We start from the raw sequence: 20,835 nt of genomic DNA on the forward strand, positions 1-20,835 counted from the left end.
TCTCTCTCCGCTGCTTCCTTCCACAGCATGACAAAAGCGCTAAGGCGCTTAATGCAGACTCGTGCCCTGGCTCAGATTTACCTAGAGTGGCAGGGTGAGGCGTAACAGGAGGGTGCAGTCCTGTTCCAGGGGCTTGTCCAACTGTGACGTTTCCTCCTCCTCCTTGAGATACGCTGCTTTGAGAGTCATTGGCAGTTGCACTGTTACTTGTGCAGGACGCTGCTCCTCCAGCATCTGAGTCTTCGATGTTTCCCCCACTGTTGCATCCAGCACCACAGCCTTTTCTTAACCTGAACACAATGGAAACACAGCAGGAAAAAAATGAGACTAGAGAAACTAGACACCAGGTTCTAATGAAACCCTGGTCAGAAAGACCCATTCCTGCTGGAATTTCTCATTAAATTTGTCCTTCATCGTGTTTTCCTGCCCCAAACCCAGTATTAGCTGCTGCTTTAAGGGCAGAGAGATGGTAACATTGGGAAACACATTATAAAGGGGAGGGGGAGAACTCCGACATGAAAAATACTATTCTACCTCAAGTAAATCCAGAAAACGTTTTGAAATATATTTGGCAAATAGTGCGTGACAATTTGCAACAGTGAGCATCAATGTGGCGTTATATATTTATCTAGTGAAAGCAGAATCTCGCCCAGCTGTGCAAGTGCCTTGTTTTATTTGTGATGAACTGTATGGATTTCAAGGAGTTTACTCGTGCAGTTGTAGGTAAGCAGCCTCCAGGGCCTCTACAGTTCCCCAGCCAGGCTTTTGAAAAATGTATTTTACATAGAAAACAGGTGCCATGCTCAGTTAACTCTCGCAGCAGGTTAGCGATACAACTGAGATCAGATTTCTGGACATAATCTATTCACACTGCGTTTTCTAATGACTTAGCAGTGTAAATATAAAATTCAAATTATATAAGATGCCTTTATACAGCTTTATACATTTTGAACTGTACAATTCCCCTGTAATACGGTAGGAATCATACCCTGTGTTTGCTACATAAAAGAAAGCTGTGGAGCTCCAAAACCTTTTGTTATGTAAGCTATGTACTGAGACTGTTTCAACGGAACGTACTGATTCTAGTGAATGCTCTCTGGAGATCTCTTGAACCACTCACCTATGCCATGTAGAGACTATGAAGTTCCTGATGTTTCCCAAACTGATGGCACCCCCGAGAATCTCTTTGAGCTGCTCATTGCTATCCGAGTAAGATGTAGTCAGAGGGGACACATAAATGGGATATCCAATTGGCTGATCACAAGATGAGTTTATCATGTTTCTTAAAGCTTGCTTTGCATTCTGGATGCTCCCTCTTTCTGGGTTCCGATTGCGCAAGAAAACCAGCTCTTGCTGCTGCCCAGCCCAAAGACCACGAACACACTCCTTATTGACCTACAGGATCACAGCAATAGGGGGGAAATGTCACTGGGGAAAGTAAAAAATAGTGGCAAGCACATAGCACACAAAGACAGAGAAAAAATTCATTCAGTCTACGTCTTTAAGTCAACTGGCCTATTTCACTCCTTGCAGAAAAATACACATGATTATTCATCAGAATTCACACTTTTCCAAAGTTTGGAATGCAGTTCTTGGCTCAGTACATTTACTGTTATGTGTCGAAATGTAACGATCTACCTTGAAATAGGATGACTTTTTGGATTAGTGGTTTTGTTTTTTAAAATGGTATTACTTATTTGTTGCAACTTGCCCTAGGCACTCAGAGTGAAGGGCAGGCAAGAGTCAGATAAATACACAAATCCAGCTTTTAAAAGTAACTAAAACACCAGCCGGGACGCGGGTGGCGCTGTGGGTTAAACCACAGAACCTAGGACTTGCCAATCAGAAGGTCGGTGGTTCGAATCCCCGACGGGGTGAGCTCCCGTTGCTCAGTCCCTGCTCCTGCCAACCTAGCAGTTCGAAAGCATGTCAGAGTGCAAGTAGATAAATAAGTACTGCTCTGGCGGGAAGGTAAGCAGCATTTCCGTGTGCTGCTCTGGTTTGCCAGAAGCGGCTTAGTCATGCTGGCCACATGACCCGGAAGCTGTGCGCCAGCTCCCTCGGCCAATAAAGCAAGATGAGCGCCGCAACCCCAGAGTCAGCCATGACTGGACCTAATGGTCAGGGGTCCCTAAAAAACCACCAGCCTCACCATCATTTTGGGAAAGCTCACACATTTGATGCAACTCATGAAATATTTTTTTTTTTGTGAGTCAGGCAACTTACTTTAATGACTCTGAAGATTAGAAAGCGTTTGTTCAACATGATTATTTTGTATTCATTGGTGCCATCATCCATTACGTGGCGAAGGGCAAGCAGAGAAGGAGAATTGGAAAGGACAGCACTTCTCCAAGCAGGGTCCCCTTCATGAGCTATGACCAGATTTTGTTCATGGGATGTGATGGCTTCATAGAGAACAGCAGGATCATCATATTCATCTGGAGATGTGAAATGATCCTAAACAGAGGAGTGAAAGGATTGCAATAGGTTCTTCACTGTGAAAAGAGCAGCATTTCATTTTAAAGAACCCTAAAATTATGCCAGGGACGCTGTGGTCTAAACCACTGAGCATAGGGCTTGACGGTCGGTGATTCAAATCCCCGTGATGGGGTGAGCTCCCATTGTTCGGTCCCAGCTCCTGCCAACCTAACAGTTCGAAAGCACGTCGAAGTGCAAGTAGATAAATAGGTACCGCTCCAGCGGGAAGGTAAATGGCGTTTCTGTGCGCTGCTCTGGTTTCACCATAAGCGGTTTAGTCATGCTGGCCACATGACCCGGAAACACTGTCTGCAGACAAACATCGGCTTCCTCGGCCAGTAAAGCGAGATGAGCGCCACAACCCCAGGGTCATTTGCAACTGAACTCTCAGGGGCCCTTTACCTTTACCTTTTACCTAAAATTATGTTCCGCTTAACAAGTAGGATCTCACTAACCCTCAAAACTGTTTATGGTGTTATCCATACATATTAAAAACGTAATTCTTAAAAGAGTTAATTTATCAAATATTTTGGAGACTGCTACCAAGACTGTAATATGACTACTTAAGGATTCTACTAAAATATTTATTTTTAAGTTACTTGCAAAAAGCAGCCCACTTCAGTTAAAGCAAGATTTTTCAAAGGTAGGCTTTTTGGGGGAGGGGAAAAAAGGCACTCAAGACTGTAATTGAATAAGTTCACCTTAATAAACTGGGAGGGGGGGGTTGAACTTTCAAAAGAAAATTGTGTAAATGAATTAAGGATGCACCACCCCAAAGTGTAGCAATAAGCAAATTATTACTGTCCTTTATTGGTAGACCCAATTTTACATTACGTATTTCCTTGCATATTACTAAAAACAGATCATTTCCATTTGCCCCTCAAACTGTCCCTTTATAACCGTCAAGTCTTCATACTATAGCCATGCAACAGAGCACTTGAACACAGCTTGAATAAGACAACCCACGCCCCTTTTAGCCCTGATGCATCCATGCGCAAGCAGTCCTTATATACCTGATGTAGTTTTAATGACATGCGTATTCCTGGGACGACTACTTTCCTCAGCAACTCCATGTCTGCAAAGATCCATTCATCTCGAATCGATGAGATACGAAAATCGCCTTTGAACAATGCATGGAGCCCATAAAGGAAGGATTCCAAATTACTGTTTAGTTTGGAAAAGAAACCCCAAATGTTAAAGCAGGCATTCAACATTCCATGTGAGCAGAAAAGTGTCGAAAAGAATCTGTTAACACTTCCAATTCCATACTCACAACTGCCAATGCAGATTAGAACCGCCATTACATACAAATGTAAACAGGGAAGTAGAAAACTGCCAACAATCACTTCTAAATTCTGCCCTAACTATATATGAAGGGGAATGCCGAAGTGCCCAGGGAGGAAAACATCTCCGAGTACCCCTGCAGACAGCAGCTTAAATCATTCTGGCTGATGAGGCCAATAGCAGCAGTTTTACTTGGGAGCTTTTACTATACTGCAGTCCCTAATTTGTTGAAAAACAAACAGCAATTTCACACCAATCTTTACCATGATTTGACCATCCCATAATATTTCACCTCCCTCAATTGTTGTTTTTCTTAGACTTATCCTGTTCTTAATGTCGGGTGAAATCTGGGACTCCTTCCCCTCCCTGGAGGTTTGTTAGGCACTATGATTGTGTTTCTCATTTTCACAACAAACCAGCAACATAAAGGCGGATTATTTAATACGGTACTGTACTGTCATTAATTTTAAGCAGCTGGAGCTTTCCACTGGAAAACAGGTCTCTTGAAACCCTCTGTATGAGACCTTGCCTCAGCTATGCTGGGCACACAGAGGAAATACATTTTCTGTATAACGCTAACCTTGCCATCCCTGTTAAATACGCTGCAATAATAGTCATTTCTCACTTTCTCCTGCAGACAATTGTCAGCTACTCAGATCTTGAGGCCTGTCTCATACAAGCATTGTGAAGTATATGCTCATTCAAAGGTCCCAGGGCAGAGTACAGCAATTTAAAGATACAGGGAAGAATTCAACATTGCGCTCCTCTGATCATTCCATCAGTGCAAAGATTTCAGCTTGCCAAACCTAACGGCCCCCTCTCCTTCCCACTTGTGCTGTTCTGGGGGTTCTCCTGAACTCCCCAAATCAATTTCAAAACTGGGGTGTGTGTGTGAAAGGGGAGGGGAGTGGGGGAAGGCCCACTGTACAAGCAGAAAACCTTGATGGGACTCGCTAAGTGAATCCTGCCCACAATATGAAAAGCAGTTTAAAACAAAGTATTTAGGGCAAAGGATAGAAGCATATGTGCAAATTACATGATTTAAATGACCCAAACTTTCTCTCCTGTAAAATTCTAGAGTAAGAGATTTACATTACCTAGACATATGATGTGAAGCAGTCCCCAGAGCTCTCCGGCCAAGAACACACAGTCCATAGCAAAGAGTCACCAGGGAAGAATCTTTATCTGCATTCAATGGCTTCAAGTAAAGGAAAAAGTGAAAGGCTTAGGGAAAACAGAAGTCACCACCAGAGGAAATATTGCTATTATGTCTTACATCAACCTTGGCCTGAAACAATATCACCTCATGAACATTTTTCTCCACTTCATGCTCCAACATGACTCTTTATTCTTTCCTTTCCTTACATTGCTTCAATGAAAAATCACTTCCTTGTGTGCTTTTAACTTTTAATGTGAACTTTTGTTGGGATTTAAATACTGGCGGACTAATATATCTTCCCAGGATCCCTGAATAATTAAAAGATGCTTACCTTTTCTCTCCGAGAACAGCAGTATTCTATCCAGTTGAGATAAATGACACAGAAACTCTCTCTGGAGACCCCTGCTAGGCGGTGGTCATAATCCTCATCAATATTAGGAGTAAATGTAGGATCCACATCAACATAGTTTTGGTCTGCACATTGCTGCAAACCTTCCTGCATTGTTTCATTTGATAACCATTCCTCTAGCTTGGGGGAGGATGTTACATAATAGATGATACCCTGTAAAGACAAAAGGTTAAAGGCATGTAGACTTGACCACAATTCTTTGTGGTGATTTGTATACATCCTTGGAAAAAATGATGACAGGAAATAAAGACATGCTGTAAAGTTGCCAAAGCTATCAAACTGGTGTGCCCATTGCATGACTAGAGCAGGTGAAGAAAGAAGCACTTCTGCCAACCATATAGCAGGAGAAGAATGTGAGCCTGAGGCTTCACTCGTTCCATCTAGCTCATTCATGTAGCACTAAACCACGGTTTAGTGTTACGTATGACCCAGCCCAATAAGTAGAACAGCAAGTCTCGATAATGGATCGAGAAAATATGGATGTCAACAGCTTGATAAATCACGTTATACATTTGACATTTCTTTCCTGTGAGATGCAGTGTGTAGCGGTTAGAACAGTTGTTCCCAACCCTTTTTTGGCCATGCCCCACCTGAGCATCTCTAAAATCCTGATCTCCACACCCCCTCCGGTGACATATAATTCTTATTATTCAAAAAGTGAACTCTTATTCACATGGAGGAAGCCTAAAAGGCCATTCACTGTTAATAACTCATTCTCAAATTGCCAGCCCTTAAAAATCAAATTGCCCCCCTGTGGGGCATGTGCCCCATGTTGGAAACCACAGTTAGAATGTTGGGAGACCAGGATTCAAATCCCGACTCAACCATGAAGCTCACTCAGTGACCTTGGGCCAGTCATAATCTCTCAGCTTAGCCTACCTCACAGAGTTCTTGTGAAGATAAAATGGGGAGAACTATGTATGCCACCTTGGGTTCTTTGCAGGAATGGTGGGATATACATATAGTAATAAAATAAAAATAAATATGGGAAGAAGTAGATGGTTCGACTGCTTTCGCCTACAGATCACCTGCTTTTTGCATAGTACTCAATTACTAACGATACACTTTCTGTTCTCAATAGCAAACGTGAGGTCTAGGATTTGTATTCACCTTGACATAGTACGTGGTGAGTATCTTTCTAAGATCAAAGACTTGAAGCATGGATGCAGCACTGTTGTCTGTGATGCTGTAGCCCTCCAGGACATACTTGGTTACCAGAACCTCCCAGGCTAGCCAGCGTTGGCCAAAAGCAGCATTGAAAGAGAGCATGTGAGGGATGTGACCAGGTTCACAGCAACAAAACCCTTCATCTTCTTCCACACCCTCAGTGATGGCTTCTACTTCCCGTTGCTGGCAGTAAGTTCCTGAAATGACGAAAAAGGAACTACAACAGCTGTGCAGAGTAACGGCAACAAAGCAGTAACTGCAACAGCTATACAAAGTAGACCAGAAATTATTACAGGCATATCACACATGGGTCACAGCTCAGATTCACAACCAAGATGCTGCAGCCCAGTAGAAAGAAGCAAGAAATTGCTACATTTGCCTGATCTAATCAGCTTCTGTTTCAAGCATTTATGAATGCCAAGTTTTAAACTGTCCAATATATAATTGTTTACACTAAGCTTGGAAGAGGAAGCTTGTTTACATCTGCTGCCTTTACCAAACATTCACATATTTAAAATGTCTATCAAACCAAATGCCCAATCTCAAGTAACTAGCTTGCCACACAGTTTCAAGGAGATTGGTGGAACTTTCCTTTAGTTAGTTTTACCTCTAAATTCAAGCCCCCTCAGCTGGAAGGTGACCAGTCCATTGCCTATCTCTATAAGGTGTACTAGTGCATTGAGGTAGTCAGAAGCAAGGATAAAGCAGTCCCCGGTACTATAGTTCCCCCATCGCCCAAGGAGCAGGTCTCCACACAAGCTGTGCTGAAGGGATCGAGTTAAGTGTTCGTAGAAGATTGAATTCAAGTTATTGTCGTCTGAACCTATATGGAAGGAAAAATCCAGATCTCATTAAGTCTAAACTAAACTTTTCGATTCATATCTACAGTTCTTTGGCAAACAACATTTTGAAAGATCTGTCCTTTATTGATAACAGAGAATAAACTATTTGTTGTTAATTTAAACACACTTTCAAAAAGTATTATTACAAACATATATGTACTTATTAGGGGCATGCATCAGATTTAGACAAATACCAAGCCCAATTTGGCTGCTTTGGAAGGTTACCACAGGGCTTGTTTGAGCCCGGACTAGCAGGAGCAGGTCTCTGGTTTGATAAAGGATTACCTGGATTTCAAACTGATGGAATATGCCAAAATGGCAAAACTAATTAGAGATAAAGACAATAGAGACTTTTAAAAAGACTGGGAATCATTTATGTTGTATCTACAGAAACAATGTAAAGAAATGGACTCACTAGCAGGGTTTGAGTAAACACTTACAATCAACAAAACAAATATAGAAACTACAAAGATGATGTTAAAACGATAAGAGTATAACAACATTTAAGTTAAAGAATTTAATATTAAGATACAATAAAGCAAGCAGGAGAAGCCAATATGTAAAAAACCAGAAGAGGAAGTTGAGGGAAGTCATGGGGAGGAGGGGGGTTTTTGGGAATTGTATTTGTTTTTTGTTATCTGATATGATGTTATTATGATAAATATGTAAAATTCAATAAAATTATTTTTTTTAAAAAAAAGGACTACCTGGATTTCGATCAAGCTGCGAAGCAAGTCTTGTGTTTGAGTGGTCCACTCGTTTTGTGCTGAAAAAAGTGACAAAATATTAAGTTATTACAAAAATTACCATGGCAAGTCTTCATGGGGTCTCTACCACCATATGCCTTCTTCCCTCAAGAAAAATGAAATAAAAGGTCCATGCCAAAAGTAAAACGCCCTCTTGCATTTTCCCAGCTGGTGATTCTCTCTCAACTCCCTGAGGTTCTGTCTGTGGAAAGATGAATTGTTTACAAAAATAAGCCAGCGTAACCTGGTTTGTCACCCCTGCTAAGAAAATGCAACTAAATGCTAACTGCTGCTATTTCCAGTCCTCCATTCTTTTTTCTGTCTGTCTCTCTTCCAAGACTAAGACCAGAGGCACAGCACTCCACTGCATTTCTCTGGATGTGGAAACAAAGTTTAGGCATAGTATACTGTCTCTTTCCAGCTGGAAAATTACATGGAGGCTGTGTGGCTGCTGTGAGCCCAAGTAGCTCTTTGTATACTGGGCCAGGTTTTATATGCATCTGAATTAGGGCTGAGGAACCTCTGCCACACAGGCCTTTCTCCCCAAACCACACCTGCCTGCTCACTAGCTGACATCACAGCCGACAAGCAAGAGAACAGGGTTTACTCCTATATTAGCTTTGTGATCCTGTCCCCAGAATCCTGGCCTAGTTATTATGTTTGACCAGAGATCCTGGTTTAAAACAAACACTTGCAAGTTTCACAGCAAGCCAACTTCAGACCACTGGTTATGAAGCTGGCTTGTTAAACTAACCAGATTAACCATGGTTAAGCATTTTGTGTGAATGTGGCCAAAGTATAACACTAAAATAGTTGGGTTTTCAAGTGAAATCATTTTTCACTACATGATTGCACAAGAAGTTCATCTAAACATCTAAGAGCCAAGATGAGTTATTTCTGACTTCTACAGTTCACCAGGGAGAGATTCCAGAGGTTTACCTCAGAAGTATTTCTGCTGATTTCAGCTAAAGGTAGGATGAAGTAGGGATATTTTTCCACAGTAAGAAACTAGTGGTGACTGCGCAGAATCATAATTCTTCTGCAGGGCATACTTTAGGAACTTAGCATCATGCATCCAGAAACATCACATATTATAACTTATTTTTATTTTATTTAAAAAAAAATCTCTCGTTACTACAGAAGGAGGTTTTTTTATGCCTTCAAAATCACCTACTTGTAGTCTCGCTCCCAAAACTTGACAGGTCTAACATAAGAAGTGATGAATATTGCACTTCCCAAAAATGGGTTTAGTGGAGTAGAGAAGAAAGCAGACACAGCTGCTTGGACAAACAGCATTGCAGAATCTGCAAGGAAGGAAAGTCAAGGAAACCACAAATTTTCTTTCTTTCTGATTTCTTCATGTCAGGGCAGAATAATAAAAAAAAAACAACCACAATAGCTCAAACATCTGTGTCATTTAGAAAGGTCCAACAGCATCGTAAACTACACTTGGCGACCACTGTACAGAAAAATGAAAAAAATACTACTGTTCTTAGTGTAGAAGCATGACAACTTACAGCAAAAAAAATGTTTCCGCTACACTGCACCAACATTCATATCACAGTGCTTTGCAATCGAAACTGCTCGGAAAAGATTGGGATGGCTTGTAATCATACATTTTAGTAGACTTTTACAATATATTAAGGCTTCAAAAGTTCTTTTCCCTGTCAGCATAATACATCTGGAGCTTTCAAAAAGGATACGTGGTACAGCAAAAGGCTGGGCAAAAGCATGGAATGCAGATCCCCATGTGATTTGCCAAGGAGCAATGTAAGTGTATACAAATCTCAACTTGTAGAAAAGCTCCCACAGCTAGAAAGAAAACAGAAGGAAACGTTTAAAAAACAAATTTGGTCACAGATCTTGTACTCTTGACACATGTATGGTTTCAATTTCCCAGGAGGAGTTTTAGATGCACTAGCACAAAGAATATTTGTAAAACTGTGCATCATGTATGCCACAGCAGATCAACTGGTTCTGTTTTAAGAGGCATGAAATGCAAGAGAATGCCATGTTCTGTCAAATTCGTACATTAAATATTTAACCAAACAAGCGGAGATTCTCTATTCAACAATGAATAAACTTCCTTTCTAGCTGCAGTTCATCAGATAACATGATAAAATATCATCTGTCAATTCTGATAGATAACAAATGGTCAGATTTTCCTTCAGGAGACAATGGAAAACAGGAAGGAGAGAGAACGAAATTCTATATTATGATGGCAGTATACCATATTTTTCGCACCATTGGACGCACTTTTTTACTTTTAAAAAGTAAGGGAAATGTCTGTGCGTCCTATGGAGCGAATGTGTGGTCCCTGGAGCCAAATTGCCGGAGTGCGGCACACTCTTGGACTGGTCTTTGGTAGTGGTGGTGGAGCCGCGCTCCCCTGCCGGCAGCCTCGGCTTCCCCCTGCAGCCCCGGGAAGCTTTGGAGCAAGGGGAGGGCTGTGCGCCCATGCCCCGCACTCCTGGGCTGCTGAATGGGGGCGGGGGGGAGCCGCGCTCATCTGCCGGCAGCCTCGGCTTCCCCCTGCAGCCCCGGGAAGCTTTGGAGGAACAGGAGGGCTGTGCGCCCATCCCCCGCGCTTCTGGGCTGTTGAATGGGGGAGGTGGGGAGAGCCTCACTTGTCTGCCGGCAGCCTCGGCTTCCCTTTGCAGCCCCGGGAAGCTTTGGAGCAAGGGGAGGGCTGTGCGCCCATGCCCCGCACTCCTGGGCTGCTGAATGGGGGCAGGGGGGCCGCGCTCATCTGCCGGCAGCCTCGGCTTCCCTCTGCAGCCCCGGAAAGCTTTGGAGGAACGGGAGGGCTGTGCGCCCATCCCCCGCGCTTCTGGGCTGCTGAATGGGGTTGGGGGGTGCTGCTCTGCCAACAGCCTGCCCTTCCCCTCAAGGTTTGGAGCAGCGGGCAGGCTGTGCGCCCATGCCCCACACTCCTGGGCTGCTGAATAGGGGTGGGGGTGCTGCTCTGCCAGCAGCCTGCCCTACCCCTCAAGGTTTGGAGCAGTGGGCAGGCTGTGCGCCCATGCCCCACACTCTTGGGCTGCTGAATGTGGGTGGGGGGTGCTGCTCTGCCAGCAGCCTGCCCTTCCCCTCAAGGTTTGGAGCAGTGGGCAGGCTGTGCGCCCATGCCCCACACTCTTGGGCTGCTGAATGGGGGTGGGGGGTGCTGCTCTGCCAGCAGCCTGCCCTTCCCCTCAAGGTTTGGAGCAGCGGGCAGGCTGTGCGCCCATGCCCCACACTCCTGGGCTGCTGAATAGGGGTGGGGGTGCTGCTCTGCCAGCAGCCTGCCCTTCCCCTCAAGGTTTGGAGCAGCGGGCAGGCTGTTCACTGAGAGAGGGGAGGAAGAGGACGGAGAGGAGGGGGACCAAGAAGCTGGGTGAAGGGAGATGAGGTACCATAGGTTGCCATGAGTGGAGAGTCATGGTAAGGAGAGGGAGCAGTGAAGGGGAGAAATTGTAGACGTCCCCTGAGGAGTTTGGGTGAAAGGGATGGAGAGGAGGTGGCTGGAAAAGGGGACTGTTCTGCTTGGGGGGGGGGGAGAAAAAAGTGGGGAAAAGGAAAGCCTCCCAAGCCTGCCGCTGAGAAGCTCTGCTTGGCTGTTTCTTGACTGTAATTCAAGTAAAGGGAATGTTTGCAAGCAGCTGGCAGGCTGTTCGCTGAGAGAGGGGAAGAAGAGGATTGAGAGGAAAAAATGTGGCATTAGCAATGCTTTGGATGGGTACGAAGATGGTATTTTACATGAAGATAGCGAAGAAAGTGATGTCAGTGACTGTGAGCAACTGAGCTTCATAAATTCTGACTCTAGCAGTGATGAGTTCTTGGGGTTCACAGAAGACTAGAAGAGTACTCAAACCTTAAAGTCTCTCTTCATTTGTTAATGACAGTGATGATGGTTCTTAATGCCATTGTTGACTGCTGTTCACTTTACATGGCTGTAATGTGATTCTGATATACCGGTTGTTTATTAAATACAGTAGTTTATACAACATTTGATTCAGAATATTTTTTCCTTGCTTTCCTCCTCTAAAAACTAGATGCGCCCTATGGTCGGGTGCGTCCAATGGAGCGAAAAATACGGTATGTCCTAATATTATTAACAACAAATGTTTTGGTACCGCTTTTAATGTATTCAAGATCGTCAGTTAAAGACTGTAAGACTACCATAAAATATAAAATTTGTGGCTTTTAAGGTTGCCTTTCAAGACTGTGGAAAAGATGGCTATGCCAAGTGCAAGATTTACTACCATCTTATTTTGCCAGAGAGTTATGGAACACAGAGCTTGGGCACTGTATTATTATTTGACATTACCTTGCTGAAGAGTATGGACATGAAGAACAAGTCTAGCAGCATTGTCTCCGAGAAACGTTTGTAGTCAAATGTAAAGAAAAGCACTGTGAAAATGACAGTAACATACTGGTAGGTTGGGTTGCTGAAAGAGGAACGCAACAGCTTCATACCAGCAATAGTAATCATTAAAGCACCAAATCTGCAATGAGAAAATATATTTGTCAAGCTGATCATTTTACTCTTCACTTTATCTGCATTCAGTACATTCTTGGAGATTAATAAATTGTTTGGTATATTTCTCACTTTACTATCTTTCATTAAATATGCCTGACCCCTTTTAAGAAAGAAGAATCTGGAGTTTCAAGAGACTGGTCAAGCAACAGAGATAGCCTTTGCAATAGGACATTAAAAACAAACCAACCATAATTAAAGTAAAGGAAGTGCCTATGTACTGTTTTCTACTTACTCTATATCCAGTCTCTTTGGGCTAGCAATAGCTTTCGCACTGCTGCTGAGCTCATTGAGGACTATCAGAGGGTAGATAATATTCTTCTCCACAAAAAGAAGCCATATATGAAGTTTCTCAAACCACATCACATGTGCAGCATCTAAGAGGAGTCACAAAATACAATACAGAATTCTATAGGAGTCTGGAAAGCGTATCAGGAAACAAACCAAGCTCAGATGTCTATCTGCCCCCTGTTTCCCACCATCCCTCCAACATAACAGGTAAGATATCTGAACTACTTTCCATTGCTACAAAGTTTTAACTTTATTGCAAGAAACTAAGTTTTCTATAGAAGGAAACGAGAAGAACAGTTTTATTGTAAAGTCACAATATAATTAATTATAGTTCACAGTAAATGCCTAGGGAATAGCCAAAGGCAGAGTCTTAAAAGAAGAATTGTACTACTTACTGCGGACTTCAAATTGATAGTATTCCTTGGTTTTCAACAGTGGGTGAGAAAAACAGTGCCAAGGGAGCTGTTTCCGAAGTTGTGGCAGTACATAATGGGTCATAAAGCCAACCGAGCCCACCAATGCATACAGAACATAGCTCAAGACAGGCTAATGGAAAAATTTAAGAAGGAAAAAAGAGACTCAGTCTCAAAAACAATCAGTAGCAATCCCTTTCAGAATTGTGCTTCTCAATTTGGGCAGTATGGCAGCGCTGGCTGAAAGGGTGTCTTCATCATCAACTGCTTCCCCACCTATTCGGGATACATCCTAGGGATATCAGAAACACCTGGTGCAACCCATATCTGTTCCCAAATGGACCATTTTGAGTTTTGTTGGGAGGGGAGTATCATTAAAACAGGTCATATTCCTTGTGTTTCCATTTGTGCTGATACAGACAATACAAGGAATGCTGCCCCTGCGAAGTTGTCTTTGAGATGCAGTGCACTATTTAACATCCTAACTTTCTTCAATTGCTCATGCAATTAGATCCATCTCTTTGTGTGATCTATGCCAACTAGAGCAGTCTCCAGGAAACACAATAAATAGGAACATGGAGAACTACAAGATCTTTTGCATCTTCTGGCGAGCCTCATGTTCCTTCCTCACAGTTCCCAAAGGATGGGGAATTTGCCAGACTGAGCATTGCAGCACTGGGGAAAACTAACAAGGGACATTAAAAAAAGTCAATAGAAATCCTACATCCTAAACCAAAAGCCAATATCCCATGCTGTTCAGCAAACATGTTATAAATGCTGAAGTCAACAACACTGTTCAAGAGGCAGATACAAAAGAAACTGGTAAGGATAGTTTTGAAAATAAGGGGCAGGGAAAAGTAAGGTACCTGCAATACTGTGAAAACTGTGCTGACGTGAATAGCAAAATAAAGTACACCGATGACTATGCACACCACCAGATCAGACTGCAAGCGTTCACTCTAGGAAGAAAGAAATAACTTTTTTAAAACAAAGAGAGTTCCGGAAAACTGTGTCACTCTTTTAGTTTTAACTACTCATGATAATCATTGTCTACATGCTATAAGTTAACCCCCCCAATAAAAAAAATTAATCCCCTTCCCAAGAAATCGACACGACAGCTGAAGTAACTAATGTTCTTTCTTGTTAGTGATCTAATATAAAGGAAAATAGCCACTGGTATCACAACTGTCAGACAGAGGTACTTAAGGCATCATAAACAGCATCAACAGATAATTCCCTGGACACCTGAATCAATAGAAGTGTCCTTGTAATATCAGTCTTCTTAGTATGCTACAAAAGTAAGCCAACTTACCACTGAATTTCTCAGTTTTTCAGGTAAGGGGTCTTTAACCTCAGACAGTGGATCCTCTGGATTTTTATCTTCTGAAGTAGGGAAAAGTTTTGATTGCACTAAAGAACTAAAAGAAAAGTAAATGTTTTCTTTGTAATGATTGTGCACTGATTTGAGTCCAAAAAGAAAAACAAATCAAGGTTTTATATATATATATAAAAGCAAAAAACAACTATTGGTACTTATTTGCACTTTGTGAAAAGGGCCTTCATATTGCATCCATTATCCCTGGCCACTGACCATGCTGGCTTATGCCAAATCCAACAACATGTGGAGGGTCACAGATTAGCCAAATCTGAAAACTGTTTGCATCAGGTGGAGGCTGTTTAAAGTTTTTAGGCCTTTTGCTCCCCACGATGTTTTCTGAACAGATTCCCTCTCCTTTACACAAAAAATTATTGCAATAAGACTTCTACGTAAAATACAAAGAGGTAATTATTACTTACAAAAGCACAGAAGGATCACTACTCTGTCTGCTGAGATGGTAGGATATTGCCACTAACATGCCACAGAATACTGAAAAGAGCACTGGAATATGTTGACCATCCCAGGAATCCTGTGGGCAAAATCAGAGTCCATGGAAACAATTTTTTATTTTATTTTTAAGATTACAGAATCAGAAATCCTATGTATCTATGAAATAAACTGCATCAATAGTATTCCTTAAATAAATTAATTACATTTCTCATCCACTTTGAAGGACAATATCAAAATCAGTTAAAACAAATTACAATCAAGAAAACAGGGTGGGTATAAATATGTATGCATATCTCGGGTATCAATTACTCAGGTATGGATGGCATCGTGCACCAATTCAGCTTTCACATACAAGCTGACACCATGTTGATAGTGTTGCTGTGGAACACAAGGGATATTTACCGTATTCTTCCGTGTATAACATGCCCCCATGTAAAAGACGCCCCCTATTTTTGGGGACTCCAAATTAAGAAAATGTACTATGGACTATCTGTGTATAAGATGACCCCTTATTTCAAACTTCAAAAGTTTAGGAAGGAATATAGTCTTCTACACAGAATAATATGCTATTTATTTATGGTGGGTTCCATGGCTTTACCAGAGCATGAAATAAGCATCCTTTCCTAAGGGTTTGTGAATGTTTTAGATATTGTTTGGTATCTCCATTTTGATTTTGTACTAAGAAAATTTGTCTGTGGTCTGTAGTCCCTTGGCCTCCCTTGTTGGGATGTACCATATGGTGTGGAGGGGTGGCAGTGTATAATAAAAATTCTGGTGTTTCAAGGAAAGAAGAAAAACCAATCTCCATCCATCCACCTTTTACAAATGTTAGGAAGTTCAGGTAATAACATTTAACTTTTAGTTTCATGAAGTGGTACAAGTATCAAGCCTAAATTTACTACTCAAAAATATAGCACTCACCTTTAGGGCACCATAACACAATCCATACAATAATGCTACTGCCACAATACTACAGATAAAACTGTAAAGTGCTGCAAGCAAGCTTGTTGTCGCTAGAGAATAAGAAAACATTTGTTAGGAAAAGAAACCCTTAACAGTGGAAGAACACATATTTAGGTTTCAAGAAATAAACATTTATCCTTTTGATTTTTGTTTCTACTACAACACTATAAAGATTTACAGCAGATTATCTCACACTTAAACTTATGCTACTTTTGAGGATTCTTTTATTGCGTGATATTACTGTTGCGCAGTATTCTTTCACTGGAAAAGTTAATTCAAAGATGTGCTTTTCCCAATGAGCCTGAACCAACTTAAGTAAACCATACGAGCTATAACAGACCCCACAATGCAGCTGTTCCTTTGCTATGCAGGATTTATAGGCTTTCCATCAGAAAGCATTTTTGTTTCAGGGATATTACATTTCGTCAGCTCTCAAATGGCAATAATACCTTTTTGAGGAAAATGTGATTTTATTGAATAACAAAGTCATTGGCATGTCTGGTATGCATGAAGGCAAACTTTCTGAGCCTCTTCTGGAGAGCACTGCCATACAGTTGAATATATGAAACATTACTCTGAAATGTGTAGAAGCCCCTTCCAATTTTGCTTTCAGCTGACTGGCTTCTGGAGTGCAACTGACAACAACTTCCTTAATGGCTGAGGGCAGAGAGAATGCTAAACCATGGTTTGGCACCACATGAACAACCCTGTCCTCTCGCACCATGCAGTTCATTCTTCCTTTCCCTTGTTTGTGGCAAACTATGGTTTGCCCTTATATCTGAACGGGCAAACTACAATTTGCACTATAAAGCAGCATACCAATACAGGAAGAGAGGGAATCACAGTGCATGGAGGAGGAAGGCTTGTTCCAAGCATATTCATATGGCATCAAAGTATGATTTGGCATTTATGTCTGAATTAAACCACAGTTTTGTACTAGACCGTTTAGTGCACAGAAAACAAAACCATTTGAATGCCAGGCAGTTGCTTAAACTGAGGACCTAAAGGACCATCTCTAAAGACTAAAATGAAGTAGGAATGTACTTAAATTGATCCTTTGGATAAAGCCCTCAAACTACCTTTTCTTAAACAGATCTGAAAATCATTTGCTGAATTATCTATGAAACGAGGAAGCTCAACTCACCATTGCCACCAAAGACATGAATATCTAATTGTTCACAGAGGTACATGACAAATGTGTTCACCTGAGGCAGAAGACCAATGAAGAACACTATAGGGAAACATAGTGTAAACACTACAAGAGACAAAAAAAAAATGATAGGAAGAAAATAGTAAATACATATAAAACTATTTGTTATCCTTCCACTTTTAACTATGGAGGATATAGGTGTTCTTTAATTATTAATTATTATCTATTGAATTTATATACCACCCTTGCGCAAGAAATAATTTCACATAGCTGTTGTTCTTTATTTCAAAACAGTTGCCAATTACTACCTGCTGTGAGTAGCTGAAGTATACACTGACGTGAGGCATACAGCTCTTTTCAGACTCCTTTTCCTATGTAGCAAACACCCTACTCACTTTCAGAACAAGCAACTGCAGTATGTTTGCAACTGTGTGTTTGTCAGGCCAAGTGAAGGCCTTACTCTTCTTGCTTCTTCACCTTAGCCAGATATGCTCAACAGGAAAGTGAACATCCCTGAGAGGGCTGAGACAGAGGAAGACTATGAAGGTTGCAAGGCGCTAAACCGAGAAGAGGAAAGCTTGAAAAATGATGTGGAATGGAGACAATGGTGGTGATGGATTATGAAGATGTCATTAAGTAAGAAGATAACTGCAGTGTCCCCACAGGAGAGGGACAGCATGTTTCAGCATGACAGCCCTCCAAGACATGTAGCCTGCAATCAAAACTAGACTAACATGAACAAATATGTGGCACTTTGGTAGTTGCTGTCATTCCCACCATACAAAAGCTGCCAGTTATGAGACGGCTAAGAGAAGTGGATCAAGAGTTTATCTGAAGATCCTCTGTACACTGCATGGCAATTCTCCATGTTTACCAAAGTTCTAATCATGCAAGGACTGTCGTGGTAAAAGGTAAAGGTAAAGGACCCCTGGACGGTTAAGTCCAGTCAAAGGTGACTATGGGGTTGCGGCGCTCATCTCGCTTTCAGGTCGAGGGAGCCAGTGTTTGTCTAAAAACAAGTTTTCCAGGTCATGTGGCCAGCATGACTAAACAGCTTCTGGCGCAATGGGACACCGTGACGGAAGCCAGAGCGCACAGAAACGCCACTTACTTTCCTGCTGCAGCGGTACCTATTTATCTACTTGCACTGGCATGCTTTCAAACTGCTAGGTTGGCAGGAGCTGGGACAGAGTAACATGAGCTCACCCCTTCAAGGGGATTCGAACCACCGACCTTCTGACTGGAAAGCCCAAGAGGCTCAGTGGTTTAGACCACAGCGCCACCTGCGGAACTGACAATGACAACCACTTCGTCTCCAATTATAACAACTTTTAAAAGACAGAATGAGAAAGGAAGGGATTCCATTTATTTGTGTCTCCATTAAAGAACAGAAATCTATATGGTCTCCATGATGGACAAACGATCTATGCATACCATCCACATAGATTTTAATGGAGTTTACACCACCCTGTTGATTTATGATACAGCAGTATAAAAATACTTTTACAGTGGTACCTCGGGTTAATAACTTAATTTGTTCCGGAGGTCCATTCTTAACCTGAAACTGTTCTTAAGCGGAAGCACTTTAGCTAATGGGGCCATCCGCTGCTGCCGCACGGCCGCCGCACGATTTCTGTTCTCATCCTGAAGCAAAGTTCTTAACCCGAGGTACTATTTCTGGGTTAGCGGAGTCTGTAACCTGTATCATCTGTAACCTAAGGTACCAATGTATAACTAAAGAAGCAAATACAATGCATCAGAGCCATATGGAAATTGCTCACCTATAATCAAGTCCCTTGCTGATAGCAGCAAAATTGGATTAGTGAAAGCCATTCCATATAGTCGGAACCTTGCAGTGAAAGTGCTCTTGCTGCCATAGTCCAGCAGCCAAATGAGGCTGCAGCATATGCAGAAGTAAACAGGGCGGCTGTAGGCGATGATTCGGTTATGACCCTGAAAAAAACAAGTTTGGTTACTGCAACTCAAAGTTGCAAATCATAACTATTGTTTTCTTCAAAATTTGGTTTTGAAATTTTATTACACATGCCGCTTTAAATTAGAAAGTTCAGTGTGTTAAACTCAGATACACCAGAGTATTAGCTATGCCTTTTCTGAATAAAAAGTTCTGTTCCATATAGGAAAACTTACATGCCGAGGTGATGAAGAATCTGGTTGCACGCTCTAAAAAACAGATCAGAAAAATGAAAGGGTAATATTAGGTAAGACTTATTTTCAAGGTTACTTTTCAGTATAAGACTCTTTTAACAGGTAGGATCCACAGAACTTCCATGGACACATCAAAGCTTCTCATGGTGTGTTTTTCAGTCACAGCCCCTCATCCCCTCGCTGCTCCCACCCCCCAGGTTAGCTTCTCAAACAGCATTCAACAAAGCATGAGAAGTGGGGTCTGTAGTGAAAGTTTTAAAATATCGAAAATAACTTAATGGAAGAGGTAAAAGCAGAAGAATCATACCAGTTTTCTAAGATCATCCCAGGAATGCTGTGTGGGTTCATAAGGAAAAATCCATACCCAAGCAATGCCTTTATTAGGACCCATCAAAATGTCACATAATAGTGAGCAAGCCTTTGAGTTCGCCAGTACTTTTCAACAGGCTGGATTCCATACACACACACTTTCTTTGTTCAACGGTTGATTGGGGAAGATGAAAGCTTGATCACTACTTTGCAATGTTTTGATTGGCTTAATATGTAGTTTCCCATTTCATCCAACCTGGAAACCGTGGTTAATAGCTTCAGAACAATCTAGGATATACGTCACTTGTTTGAAGCTGGTTTAATGTCCTGGCCTGCTCTGAAGCTCTTAACCACTGTTTCCTGATTTGGGCAAAATATGAAACTGTGGTTAGCGGAAGGCTTCCTGGTTTGCTTGCAAAGGGACTGCATGCACACCCAACAAAGATCAGCCACAACTAGGCTTATTATTAACTCAAGATAGATTGTCCAAATGCTGGCAGAATATGAATATTTAAAATTGACAGTGGCAAAAGAAGTTACCTTGAGCAAGGAATACTGACAGCTGGCAATCACCAAGCAAAACTGGAAAACCCAGATATCCTTGAAGAAGCCTTCAATAAGAAGTACAGAACCCAAGAAAGCCACTTGGATAGCTAGGATGACAGCTAACACGTTTTCCAGGATCTCACGATTTCTATGGAAAAGGAAAAGTACATGGTACTGGGAAGCTAAATAGGTTTATACAATTGGAAGAGAGGCTGCAGGAATTCAAGGAAACTAAAGAACATGACCTATGATACTGTATCTCAAAAGTCTGAGAATGCCTTAGCATGCAAATTTCAGGTGCTCAATCTATTGTGATTTTATTGGAGTTCAAATGGCTGTTAAAACGCATTCTATAGAATCAGTCAGAAAGGATAAAAATGTCACCCAGTCCTGGTCCCAACCACAAGACAGATAAATCCATCCATACTCATTCCCTCCCATTAAAATCTACACTGCAGTATGTCTTGAGAAAAAATAAGGTTTCTGTAATGGTTCTGCAGGAAAAAAACGAGTGAAGGTACTCCAAGAAAAACAAGTCTGTAAAGCAGTACAGATACTCAGCAAA

The 20,835-nt window shown here is 41.8% G+C and overlaps 1 protein-coding gene across 1 annotated transcript in view; it reads right to left on the reverse strand.

The window, feature by feature from the left end:
* PCNX1 (pecanex 1) overlaps window positions 1-20,835 on the reverse strand; it is a 78,189-nt gene that overhangs the window by 6,239 nt on the left and 51,115 nt on the right. The window contains exons 12-33 of the mRNA XM_081883764.1: window positions 20,265-20,418; window positions 19,398-19,430; window positions 19,031-19,202; window positions 17,244-17,354; window positions 16,058-16,149; window positions 15,106-15,215; window positions 14,621-14,726; window positions 14,175-14,267; window positions 13,291-13,441; window positions 12,840-12,981; window positions 12,395-12,572; window positions 9,789-9,897; window positions 9,260-9,389; window positions 8,047-8,105; window positions 7,105-7,320; window positions 6,441-6,694; window positions 5,253-5,483; window positions 4,860-4,960; window positions 3,492-3,642; window positions 2,227-2,457; window positions 1,121-1,395; window positions 5-290 (exon numbers count right to left, since the gene is read on the reverse strand). Of these exons, the coding sequence (XP_081739890.1) occupies window positions 5-290; window positions 1,121-1,395; window positions 2,227-2,457; window positions 3,492-3,642; window positions 4,860-4,960; window positions 5,253-5,483; window positions 6,441-6,694; window positions 7,105-7,320; window positions 8,047-8,105; window positions 9,260-9,389; window positions 9,789-9,897; window positions 12,395-12,572; window positions 12,840-12,981; window positions 13,291-13,441; window positions 14,175-14,267; window positions 14,621-14,726; window positions 15,106-15,215; window positions 16,058-16,149; window positions 17,244-17,354; window positions 19,031-19,202; window positions 19,398-19,430; window positions 20,265-20,418 (3,385 nt within the window). The remainder of the gene's footprint in view (window positions 1-4; window positions 291-1,120; window positions 1,396-2,226; window positions 2,458-3,491; window positions 3,643-4,859; window positions 4,961-5,252; window positions 5,484-6,440; window positions 6,695-7,104; window positions 7,321-8,046; window positions 8,106-9,259; window positions 9,390-9,788; window positions 9,898-12,394; window positions 12,573-12,839; window positions 12,982-13,290; window positions 13,442-14,174; window positions 14,268-14,620; window positions 14,727-15,105; window positions 15,216-16,057; window positions 16,150-17,243; window positions 17,355-19,030; window positions 19,203-19,397; window positions 19,431-20,264; window positions 20,419-20,835) is intronic.

Source organism: Podarcis melisellensis, assembly GCF_964234715.1.
Source record: "Podarcis melisellensis genome assembly, chromosome: 1".
NCBI classification, from domain to species: Eukaryota; Metazoa; Chordata; class Lepidosauria; order Squamata; family Lacertidae; genus Podarcis; species Podarcis melisellensis.